This window comes from Hypomesus nipponensis, chromosome 8 (genome assembly GCF_054491055.1).
Source record: "Hypomesus nipponensis isolate SF chromosome 8, ASM5449105v1, whole genome shotgun sequence".
Lineage (NCBI taxonomy): Eukaryota > Metazoa > Chordata > Actinopteri > Osmeriformes > Osmeridae > Hypomesus > Hypomesus nipponensis.
Genome location: NC_140368.1, coordinates 16,411,734 through 16,424,228, shown reverse-complemented (window position 1 = coordinate 16,424,228; position 12,495 = coordinate 16,411,734). Strand labels below are relative to the sequence as shown.

Genomic DNA, 12,495 nt, shown 5'->3' with positions numbered 1-12,495 from the left:
TGTGATAGTGTGTGGTACCTTCAGGCAAGCTCATACCAGTGGAGCCAATGTGGAGCTTGGATCCTGAGCTCACACTCTCCCAGTACGACATAGACACTCCTACCACAGTGGAGGTAATGTCCTAAACTCGCGCTGGAAAATCTAAATGAAAGTGTTTGGATCTTGTATAATCACTTTTTTAAATTTATGAATCAACTGCAGAGAAACACTTCCTGTTCATTCCTCTGTCATGAGCAGAGGCAGGACGGGGGGTTGGTGGATGTGGACTGCACCTTTGTGAGCCACAGCCTTCTTCTCCAGGGTCTGAGCCACAATGGTCAAGACAAGAGCAGCACAACCCATGGTACTTGGATCCCTATGATCTAAAAAGACCAGAAATGTTTCTACAGATTTCATTGCACTAAGCCATTACATGTCACCATAGGCTCACTTTATTTTACCTTGTAAACAGTGTTGCATGGAACCTTTCCTTCAGAAATTGGTCAGAAGGCCAACAACAGCATGGAGGATGTTTTCGACCAAACAACCTTTGGAGAATATGAGTCATGCCCCCTGAATAAAGACTCTCACCTGGATCATCATCAAAAACTGGCAGGGGAGGGTGTGTAAAAAAATAAAAAAATAAAAAGATGTACATCTTATAATTATCTTGCATGTGTGTGACATCTATATTGATATAGTGTATGTTTATATACACTCAAAACACATTTCCTCCACAGAAGCTCATAAGCCTCAAAACCGACCTGTGCCTACCGACAGAGAGCATAAAGACAGGTAAACCATCTTGTCTAGTGAAAACATTCTATTCACTCCCAATCCCCATCTGAATGCCATTTCATCCTGGCGGTAACGTCATATACATGCAATATAACAGCACCATAGTGATACTTGATTTATAACTGGAGACAACTCCACAACTGGATTGGTATTGAATCAAGGTACAGTATGTTCCAATGTAGTTTGGAATCCCCTTGGAAAATGCTGGTCTCAGTAGGACAGCCCTGAAGAAATCTGTGTCATACATTTCTTCTTATGTGTAATTGTGATTACACAACATTTCATTAATTCAATGGGCATACGTTGTTGTCAATTAAATTGTTTGTAATACAGCTCCTAATGTAATCCTGCAGCAGCCCTGTGTTTGCTCATGTGTCAGTGGTCCGCAGTAAAGAAGAGCGGAGGAAACTAAAAGGACACACCTGCAAGGAATGTGAAATAGTATGTTTACTTCCTTTCTATTCTGAAGCTTAACTGAAACCTTTTTTGCAGATCTCACAATTTAGCTTAATCTCTTTCAGTACTATGCTGACCTTCCAGAGGCTGAGAAGATCAAAAAGCTGTCTGCCTGTTCACGCCATCGCTTTCACTACATTCCTCCATCCACACCAGAAAACTTTTGGGAGGTTGGCTTCCCATCTACACAAACTTGTTTAAAAAGAGGTTTGCCACTTTTTTTTTAAACATTTGTGAAACAAAATAGCAACACTACAAATCTGCATACTAGGGTCTGGATTAACCTTTTAATTTGTATCCCTCTTCGCTGCTTTTCTGCAACATTGTTATTCCAGGTTATTTTAAAGAAGACAATCAGCCAGAGCAGCGCATTAGAAGAAGACAACCTTATAATGCCATCTTTTCCCCAAAGGTTAAAGAGCAGAAGAACCAATGATGACTTTTGTAGTCTTTATACAAAGTTCTTTCTTTTGTAAAACATAAATACTTTGTAATTTCTAAATGTTTTGTAATTGATGTTATAGTTGTAACACGTTTTTCAATAAAACTAATTGCATACCAGTTTCCAATGCCATCTCTTTCCCAAAGAAGGAGCAAAGGAACCATTGCATGGCCATAAAAAGGCTTACAAGACAAAGAACAACATCAATAATTAAACATGTTACGAGTCTGTGAGGTAATGTGTCCACACCTAGCGCAAGTTTGTATTTACCATATTGTTGGTTCTTGTGTAGAATGGGAACCAAGATGGGTTTACTTCCCTTGTCAGAATTAAATGCTTTCATCAATGACACAAATAGACTCTCAATAGATTCTCATTAATTTCTGCTGTCAAATTCACCTCAAGTACGTAATATAAAATAGCAAAGAAAATGTTCATTTTGGTAAACTCCAAAGCGCAAACATTTGTCATTTGGATTCATAGTGAAAAAATAATTATCATAATGGAAGTGCATGTACAGAGGTAGTGACACTTGTCATCGCAGAATCCTGTCAGAGTACACCAGCAGGACCTCTCCAATGTGGCTGAAGACAACACTGGAATCAATCAACATTTTACTTTACGTGAGTAGTACCTCAAACAGCATTACATTTATTTTCATTGGCAAGAAACAAAAGATAGTTAAAAAAAAGTAAACGTGTACAAGGCAAATTTGGCTACATAGTGTAAAACCTGGTTGGTTCTGCTTTCAGGTTCAAGATACTCACCATGCCAGGGAGGGTGTATTGACATCAGATATGAACACAAATGGTGAGAGGCAAATAGCCATCACCTAAACATATTAGAAAAGTTATTAAATTAATATACATTGTTGTAACTTAATGAAAAAACATGCAGGTTGATTCACATCATTGAGTATCATGCTATTACTCAATTGGAACAATTCAAAAATACTTTCTTGACACTCATTGATAATGGATTTTTACTTTTCTGAATGTTTTACAGTCGTATGCAAAAGTTTGGGCACCCCTGATAATCTCCATTCCTTTCATCTATAAATTGTTGGGCGTTTGGATGAGGAACGTCTTTGTCATATATATACACATATCATGGATAGTGTTATTTTAGCAGTGAAATTAGGTTTATTTGATTAACAGAAAATATGCCATACACATCATAAGAGAATTAGACACGTGCATAAATTTGGGCACCCCAACAGAACTCACATTAATATTTACTAGAGCCTCCCTTTGCAAAAATAACAGCCTCTATATGCTTCTTTATAGCCTCTGATGAGTGTCTGTATTCTGGATTGTGGTAATTTGGACCATTCTTCCTTACAATACATCTCCAATTAAGTAAGATTTGATGGGTGCCTAGCGTGGACAGCCGGCTTCAAGTCACCCCATACATTTTCCATTATATTCAAGTCTGGGGACTGGGATGGCCATTCTAGAACATTGTAGTTGTTCCTCTGCATGAAATGCCTAGTGCAGTGGTTCTCAACCCTGTCCTCAGGGACCCCCTGTCCTGCATGTTTTAGATGTTTCCCTGCTCCAACACACCTGTTGTGTTGGACTAAATACTGCTACACCAAATATCTTTGTCTGGAAAACACCCCAGCACTCAGTGTTAACTAGAAAATGAATATTACAATATTATATTGATCTTTTTTGGTGAAGACAGTAAATTATCATGCAGCCTCAGAGGGGTGCCTAAACTTTTGCATACAACTGTACTTTTGATGGTGGTTTAGCACATCTAAAGCACCCTAACCCTTGATCTATTTATTTTTACAATCCTAACCTTGGACAGAAAGATCCACATGTTGCACTGCTCAGAGGCCAATCCACTCTTTAATTTGACAGTTGCCAGCAGCAGGAAAAAACCCAGCAGAGCACTGTGGAGTAACAATGACACATTATTAATACACTGTTATTCTGCGGAATGGATTATGGATGTCTATACATGTGAGTAATAAACTCCTCAAAAAAAGTTTGGAAACGTTATTTCGGTCAATTATTCCTCTCCTTTACTAATACCAATTGGTATTCACTCTCGTTTTGAGTTTCTTGGTGGATTGGATAATTGCACTCCCACAGTAATAAGGAAAAAACAACACATATTGGCAATTTTAACACTTTATTCATGTTACACTGTCATGGACCTCAGTAGTGTGTGGAAGCTATGCCATATACACAGCCACAACAGCTTGGCACCTCCTCCTCATGCTGGTCACCAGCCTGGTCACACACTGCTGTGGGATGGCATCCCATTTCTCAACCAGGATTTTCAAGTCAGCCAACATGTTTGCGTTGGTCACTCTGGCACATACAGCACGCCCAAGCTGATCCCACTTGAAGCTCAAAACAAGAGTGAATACCCACATAAGAATGTTTTGGGCCGCTACCCACATGGTTAACTGTGTTGCTCATTCCACGAATGCACGATCCTTACAAGCTGTACCTCGTTGTAAGGCTGATTAATCAGGCTTTCCAACGACATAAAATACAAAACTAATTGTTGTTATTGAAGGGGAGGAATAATCAACCGAAATAACATGAAACGCGAAACATTTCCTTGTTAATGGTATGGTGACTAAAGGCATGGGCTGGTTACCAGTTGTACTTTTCATATGTGTAAACATACTGAATTATAATTGGATGCATCAGTGGCGATTTTAGACTCTTAAGGGGTGCTCTAGCACACCTACATTTCATCTCAGCAGCCCTAAAATAATACAAAATCTATATATTATTTATTTATTATTATCTTAAATAAGTTTTAGTGCTCTAACGTGTCTGTTAGTGACAGATGACAAACAATTACAGGTTCAAAGGGCTTAAAACAGGTTTAATATGCAGTGTTGCCATGCACCTTTAAAGTTGGTAGTCTGCCAGTAAAACCAAAGGAGAAGTAGGTAGTTAATTTCATGGCGCAGATTAAGAACACAAGTCACATTCTCATTAGGGGCTGAGTCCCCCTAAAGGTCTGATCCTAGAATCGCCCCTGGGCTCTATCGAAGTGGCTCCAAGTAGCATATACAATATAAAACAATTGTATCATGAAATAATGTGCTGTGCACGTTGCAAAGTAAACAAAACTGAAAAAATGCCTATCCATATTTTTCTAGGACTATCCAAAAAGATTATTCTGGCTACACCCCTGGTTTCAATACCTCTCTAATTTTCCATTATACCGTTGCTGCGGTATGAGCTCGTTACAGACGGAGAGTGCTGTAATCCCTCAGGTTTTACGCCGCGGAGAAAGTAACCCTCCGGTTGGTGCGAGCAAGCAGTCAGTCACCACCAAGTATAGACTAGCTGAAGGAGGTGCACCTCTGGAACCGTTCCCTGCAACAGTGGCGATTTAGACCCTTTTTAGGGGTGCTCAAGCACCCCTAAATTTCATCTCAGCACCCCTAAAAATAATAATTAAAAAATAAAGATAATTATTGTTTATCATAATTTGATGCTGGTAGTTCATGAAGAAAGGGACATACTTAGTTTTTTCATTCATTCAATATTTTGCATAATAATACATAAATGTATTAATTGTTATCCAGTGAAATTAGGGATTTATTACAGGCAGGGGGGGTCGTGGCGGGTCGTGGGCGTGGCCTACACAGCATTTTATCTGTGCTTCCCAGGCTCTGGCTCTGGAACCAATCGTCACTCCTTATTCCTAAACCTAAAAGCCAGAGGCAGAGTGGGGAGAGGTTTACAGACCCATCTTACATCATCTAGTAGAAACTATTTTAATACAATATTAAAAATGATGTCTATTGAATGTGAATGTGTGTTAGCTTTACAGAAAGTGATGCTTTAGATTTTTGCTTTTTAAAGTAGTTCAACACAGGTCCTGTTGAATTGTTTTTTATTATTTTATGCAAAAACATTATTTATGCTTAAAATAACATGACATTGTTTACAAGAGCACCAGATTCATGTGTTTAACTTAAAAATTTAATAAATTTTCTTCCAGGGGAGAAAGCCCCCGGCGAACCCCCTTCTCACCTTTTTTACCCTTGACGTGTTTGCATGCCTATTATTAGCAAGGGGGTTTAGGAGTTTTGCAAGGCACTGTATTCATGTCACATTCTCATTGTGGGCCCCAAACCATGGAACACTTCAAAGTGTGAGACATGAGCTGCTAAGCACATTCTTGGATGTGGTTTTAATGCCTTGTTCATAACTGCTGTCCAGAGTTTGTATGTGATTATGTAATGAAGTCTTGATTAGAGATTATGTCATCATTGCAGCTTGATTGGCTGATATTGACTGTGTCCAGGTGAAGCTCTATTGTCAGATGGGTCCACTACATATTGTCACGTTTTAGTGATTGGAAATGTAAATAAAAACCATGGACACATATAGGCCAAATCCTAATACTCCCCCTTACCCCTTCCCCTTAGTTTTGCACGTTCCCTTGAGAGCTATTGGTGTCCCAATACTCTTTTTGAGCTAGGGTTAGGGCTAAGACTAAGGGGTATGGAACCCTTAAAACCAAGTAAGATCGGGAACTTATGTGAAAACTGCACGACCGGCAACAATGGCGGCCTGATCATCCAGGGAATCCGATAAATGTAATATTTTTGGCTTAATTAATTGATAAAAAAATTGACAGTCTTGTTTTGTGTTATACACAGTCCTGAACATATATTTGCAACCATTTTCCTAATTGAAACGTTTCTAAAAATCTCTAGTTTGGTATGCTAATGTTACAGTGCTGAATTGCACAACAGTCCCAAATTTCTTTGACGAGCATGTCTACAGTTTTAAGTAAACTCCATTAGCAGCGAATTTAGTTTAGTACCAGTGCATAACACTACTTGCTTTGGAGATATCGATACGTGCTAGATGACGTACCTGTAACCAAGTGGCGTCCCATTTCTTAGGGATATGTAGCCCTTACCCCTCAGTTTCGAGGGCCAAGGACAAGGGGTAAATTAAGGGCTAGGGGTAAGGGGGAGTATTGTGATTCGGCCATAGTATCTCTTTCTCATACCACAGTGTGTGTGCGTGAGTGTGTTGGACCCCGTGCTTTGTGAGCACCCCTAAAGGTCTGATCCTAGAATCACCCCTGCCCTGCAATATGGGAATTTATCGAGTAGCCTACCGATAACATTCAGACGTCCACGGATGAAGGAAATACAACTTGTAAGAAGTGTTTTAGAGTGGGTGCTAGAGGAGGCCATACGTATGATGTCCCATCTACGGGAGCACCACCTGTCAGTATTTGCTAAATTCAAGATAACGTTGTCTTGAAATGAATATTTGTCAAGTTAAGAGAGTGTTTAGCACTGGTGAAATAAACTTTGAACAGTACTATTGGCATGATACCGATTGAGGCAGTGACATGCGGTCAGGGGAGTAAAAATGTAAAAATATTATGATGAAAAATACATTTATATTTGTCCACTGATCTGTGATAGAAATGTAATTATTGTATAATTCCAATCATTCCAATGATTTTTATAGTCAATATCGCTGAATTTGTGTATTTCCTGTTCAAATACGGGTGAAAGACGTGAAAGGATGCAGCGACGCGCTGAGCCTCCTCTTGGATTGCGCAATCCCTCACAAACTGGGTTTAGCTGCTAATTCTTTTGCTCATCTTGAACATGTGCACTTGATCTCTATGTCACCAATGTAATGTTTGTACAAACGTTAATTATATGTCCTCACATTCCATAGTCTAGGTCATGTATTTTACGTACAGTACCAGTCAAAATTTTGGACAAATTTTCCTTTGACTGGTACTGTTGTATGTGTATGACATTAGTCTTGCTGATCTTACATAACGCTGCAGTGAAAAAGGGGGAGAGGCAGCCAATACCTCTGCCTCACTGAAGGGGGTGTGTGTGAGCACACAGGCTTGTTCTGCTATTATTTTTCTTCATGTATTACAGACAAATGGCATTGTCAGTAATATCAGAGCCCATCTACGGAGAGCCTATCCACTCCCTATTAAGCCCCATTGTACCGAATTTGGTTGCAGTTCCACTGGGGGTGATCGCGGGCCAGTGCAAAATGAATGGGAGTCTATGGAGCTAGACGGCTAAATTTGTCTCTTTCTGATCGTCTGATTGTCGTTGAGAAATTTGAATGAACAAGTACTTGTCCTTTTGATTTCTTACAGGGTGAGTCATTGCTGCCCATAACACGCTAGCAGTTTGCTAATGAATGCTCATTGGTTAGTGAAGGACTGACTACAACCAGAGATCCCGAATGATGGCATTCGAAGCGGAACCAGAATGTCAGAGCATTAGCAACAACATTAGCAAACCTAAACTCTTTCTAGCATGTTTATAGACCAATTATCACCCTACGTCCGTCACACAACTGTCAAGCAGGCTCAACTGCGCATTTCGGTTGCAAAAGACGAACTTCTCCCCGATCTATTACACTTGGAGTGTCGATCAGGTCATCATATATCTCTGGCCACTGGATTGCAGGGCTTGATATGAACTTTTTGAGACTCTTGGCCTTTGGACATATACATTTACGTTTCAGTTGTCTATGCACAAAAGTCACTTGACCCCGATACCCTTAAATAGCCTGACCAAGTGAAACTAGCCTGGCTAACGGAGGTCACTTTCTCAGGCAAATGAAGAATGAAACAGGCTTGGTTAAAGAAATCCGAGATGCTGGCTGTCTTCATCAGGCTTGTATCTATATTAGGCAGTCCTCCCTGACGTTTCTGGTTTAGTATGGAGTGAAATACAACATTGTGCACACTGCCAGTGAGCGAGTCTGACTGAGGTTAACGTAAAATTGCCAGTTTAAACAAATCAGAAAAATAATCGGACCAGCTGGCTAAGAGCAGAATTCCCATATATCTTGAAAGCTGCCCTGCTCGACTTTTTAGATGTAGAATTGAGTGTAAAACTGTAAAATCATGAACTTTGTGACAAATGTCACATAACATGATGACATGGTTGCCGCTCGACTATGCGGTCTGTACCGGGCGACATTCTCAATCAAATTTCAAGACTTTCATGACCCGAATCAAAATTCTGATGCGACAGATCAATGGGGAATTGCTTTCTCTCTTAAAGGCTGTCCTCCTTGCCCCTTTTGGTCTTTTTAAATCTAACTATTTGTATTATCCGTGTGGTCCTTTTGCCATTTAAAGTGCTATCCTTTCCCGGTTTTCTGCAGCCACATTGCGCGCGCATCCCGAATGTTTACAAACAAATAATTGGTCTATAGACAGGGAGAGCCTAACCTGTCAGCTGTGTTGTCGATGCCTCGAGAGAAAAAAGGAAGTGACAGAGTTTGGCATAAAGCAGTATCTCTGGCCATATGATGTGTATGACATCATTGACATTTTAAAAGGCGATATATATTTTTTTTTTTTTACAGCCAGCAGTGTGTTATTTTTGCCTCCCCTTTTGAATTCAACATTCAAATTACTAGACAAAACATTTTATCCTGAGAAAAGTAGGGGTATAGCTCCATAAACCTCCATTCATTCTACACTCGCCCGTTAGCGTCCTCATATGGAACTAAAGTGGAACTGCAACCACTTCAGAAGCCGGAAGTTTCCAGTTTCCAGTTCTCCCCATATTAGACATTCTCTGGTAATATGCTAGCTAAAAAATTTGAAGATGTCAAGTGCACCACATCAGTCAGTTAATTTTTATGTTTTGCCCTGACTGCAAAAATTTAATATTATATATAATATAATATTTATATTATAAATATTTTATATATATATATATAAACATTTCTCAAAACTGGACTTTCAATCAAAACTGAAAGTGATAAATCATGGAAGACCGATGCCGGAGCTAAAAGATTTGCTTCAGACGACGGGACAGAAGAAAAAAAAAAAAAAAATGATGTAGCCTAAAACAAGATAATAAATTATTTTAAAGAATAAAACAACACTTGTTCTTTGTTGTGGATTGTATATACTTTGTATTGAATGAGTATGAATTGTGGAATTGTGATGGCAAAGCAGAGCAAATGGAAGCCCATTTCCACTAGTATAAAAAATAAAGATGACAAATTAAGTCATAATTGAGATACATAAGTCATAATTATGAGATACTAAGTCGAAATGGAGATACGTAAGTCATTATTATGAGATACGTAAATCATAATTATGAGATGCTAACTCGAAATTGAGATACTAAGTCATAATTATGAGATTAGTGTGTGTCCACTACGGAGCGGGCGGCGCGGAGCTTCGGCTTCCAATTAATTTTCAATGAAGCCGAGCGTTCCCGTTCAGAAAAAAGTCACGTTATGTGACGAGCCTGAATTTACGATTAGACTACATTAAAATAATAATTAATGGTGCAGGGTTGCCGATGTTGTCAGTGTCAGTGTTTTATATTTTAAATTCAGTCTCGTCACATTACGTGACTGTTCTGTGCCACTGCTAGCTCACTAGCCCAGCCGACACACGACTGGTTGAGTGACTGGTGGCATAACATGTAGTCCACTGTAATCTTGTACAGTAAAATATGATATATTTTTACACAAATGTTGTGTAAAAGTAGTATTTTGATATTGTGAGTACAGGAACGCTTGGCCATGACTACTACAACAGTGACCTTGGAGCACTACAACTCTGTATACTATTAACCTGTCAGACACGCCTCCGAGCGTGAACTGTGGGTAGGCAAGCGGTACAGAGCATTAAAAAACGCTGTAGTTAGTATCTCATAATTATGACTTACGTATCTCATAATTTCGATTTAGTATCTCGTAATTATGACTTAATTTGAAAAAATGCTGATATGGGATATAAAACATAACCATTAATCAATGTGCAAGCAGCCAGTTAAATGGTGAATTTATGCTACTCTGTTGAATTAATATATTTGTAAATCTGACTTTGAAAGACCCCTCCTTGAGTCACCACCTTACCGCGGTGGAGGGGTTTGCGTGTCCTAGTGATCCTGGAAGCTATGTTGTCGGGGGCTTTATGCCCCTGGTAGGGTCACCCAAGGCAAACAGGTTCCAGGTGAAAGACCAGACAAAGCATGGCTCAAAAAACCAACCATGAAGAAAAACATAAATGGTTCTCAGTTGCCCCTGCCTGGAAGCGGGTCACCGGGGCCCCCCCCCTGGAGTAAGGCCCGGGGGTGGGGCTCGATGGCGAGCGCCTGGTGGCCGGGCCTTTTCCCATGGGGCCCGGTCGGTCACAGCCCGAAGAGACAACGTGGGACCCTCTTCCAGTGGGCTCACCATCCGCAGGAGGGGTCATGGGGGTCGGGGGCCTTGGTGGTCCGATCCTCGGCTGCAGAAGCTAGCTTTAGGGACGTGGAATGTCACCTCGCTGGCGGGAAAGGAGCCTGAGCTGGTGCGCGAGGTAGAGAGTTTCCGGCTAGATATAGTCGGCCTCGCCTCGACGCACAGCATAGGCTCCGGAACCAGTCTCCTTGAGAGGGGCTGGATTCTCTTCCACTCTGGAGTTGCCCTTGGTGAGAGGCGTCGAGCTGGGGTGGGAATACTTGTTTCCCCTCGGTTCGGCGCCTGTACATTGGGGTTCACCCCGGTGGACGAGAGGGTAGCCTCCCTCCGCCTTCGGGTGGGGGGACAGGTCCTCACTGTCGTTTGTGCTTATGCACCAAACAGCAGCTCAGAGTACCCACCCTTTTTGGAGTCTCTGGGGGGGGTGCTGGAAAGCGCTCCTCCCGGGGATTCCCTCGTCCTCCTGGGGGACTTCATGTGGGCAATGACAGTGAGACCTGGAGGGGCGTGATTGGGAGGAACGGCCCCCCCGATCTGAACCCGAGTGGTGTCTTGTTGTTGGTCTTCTGTGCTAGACACGGCTTATCCATAACAAACACCATGTTCAAGCATAAGGGTGTTCATATGTGCACCTGGCACCAGGACACCCGAGGTCTCAGTTCGATGATCGACTTTGTAGTCGTGTCGTCGGACTTGGGGCCGCATGTCTTGGACACTCGGGTGAAGAGAGGGGCGGAGCTGTCAACTGATCACCACCTGGTGGTGAGTTGGCTTCGATGGTGGGGGAAGACGCCGGTCAGGCCTGGCAGGCCCAAACGTAATGTGAGGGTCTGCTGGGAACGGCTGGCGGAACCCTCTGTCAGAAGGAGCTTCAACTCCCACCTCCGGGAGAGCTTCGATCATGTCTCGGGGGGAGCCGGGGACATTGAGTCCGAATGGGCCATGTTCCGGGCCTCCATTGTTGAAGCGGCTGACCGGAGCTGCGGCCGCAAGGCGGTCGGTGCATGTTGCGGCGGTAACCCTCGGACCCGGTGGTGGACTCCGGAGGTGAGGGATGCCGTCAAGCTGAAGAAGGAGGCCTATTGGACTTTATTGGCTGGTAGGACTCCTGAGGCAGCTGATGTGTACCGGCAGGCCAAGCGGTATGCGGCTTTGGCGGTCGCGGAGGCAAAAACCCGGGCATGGGAGGAGTTCGGCGAGGCCATGGAGAATGACTTCCGAACGGCTTCAAAAAGGTTCTGGACCACCATCCGGCGGCTCAGGAGGGGGAAGCAGTGCTCTGTCAACACTGTATACAGTGCGGATGGTGCGCTGCTGACCTCGACAGGGGACGTCCTGAATCGGTGGAAGGAATACTTCGAAGACATCCTTAATTCCACCAACACGCTTTCCGACGTGGAGGCAGAGTCTGGGGACATCGGGGGGGGCCCTTCTATCTCTGGGGCTGAGGTCGCCGAGGTGGTTGAAAAGCTCCGCACACATGGGAGTTCGCCCAACCAGTCTACACGTTTTGTGGATTTGGAAAAGGCGTTCGACCGTGTCCCTCGGGGGCTCATGTGGGGGGTGCTCCGAGAGTATGGGGTACCAGATTCCCTGATCGGGGCTGTCCGG

The 12,495-nt window shown here is 42.5% G+C and overlaps 2 protein-coding genes and 1 long non-coding RNA gene across 17 annotated transcripts in view; 2 read left to right on the top strand and 1 right to left on the bottom strand.

Annotated features, from left to right (window-relative positions):
- Positions 1–1,794, top strand: part of rbbp8 (retinoblastoma binding protein 8) — a 40,481-nt gene extending 38,687 nt beyond the window's left edge. For 4 of the 7 annotated variants that reach the window (XM_084703855.1, XM_084703854.1, XM_084703853.1 and 1 more), the window contains exons 13-19: positions 25–113; positions 202–343; positions 452–601; positions 720–774; positions 1,131–1,218; positions 1,299–1,440; positions 1,569–1,794. In XM_084703855.1, the coding sequence (XP_084559981.1) occupies positions 25–113; positions 202–343; positions 452–601; positions 720–774; positions 1,131–1,218; positions 1,299–1,440; positions 1,569–1,669 (767 nt within the window). In that variant the 3' untranslated portion in view covers positions 1,670–1,794. The remainder of the gene's footprint in view (positions 1–24; positions 114–201; positions 344–451; positions 602–719; positions 775–1,130; positions 1,219–1,298; positions 1,441–1,568) is intronic. The other 3 variants (XM_084703858.1, XM_084703859.1, XM_084703860.1) reach the window with 3 other exon arrangements.
- Positions 1–12,495, bottom strand: part of slc35d4 (solute carrier family 35 member D4) — a 68,880-nt gene that overhangs the window by 13,501 nt on the left and 42,884 nt on the right. For 7 of the 9 annotated variants that reach the window (XM_084703866.1, XM_084703864.1, XM_084703867.1 and 4 more), the window contains 2 exons: positions 3,482–3,575; positions 2,443–2,507 (listed from right to left, as the gene is read on the bottom strand). In XM_084703866.1, the coding sequence (XP_084559992.1) occupies positions 2,443–2,507; positions 3,482–3,575 (159 nt within the window). Of the gene's footprint in view, positions 1–1,669; positions 2,293–2,442; positions 2,508–3,481; positions 3,576–12,495 lie in introns of those variants that run through there. The other 2 variants (XM_084703862.1, XM_084703863.1) reach the window with 2 other exon arrangements.
- Positions 2,219–3,642, top strand: LOC146275333 (uncharacterized). Its single transcript, XR_014766395.1, has 3 exons — positions 2,219–2,298; positions 2,428–2,485; positions 3,491–3,642. It is a non-coding gene; the product is annotated as an uncharacterized LOC146275333 (long non-coding RNA).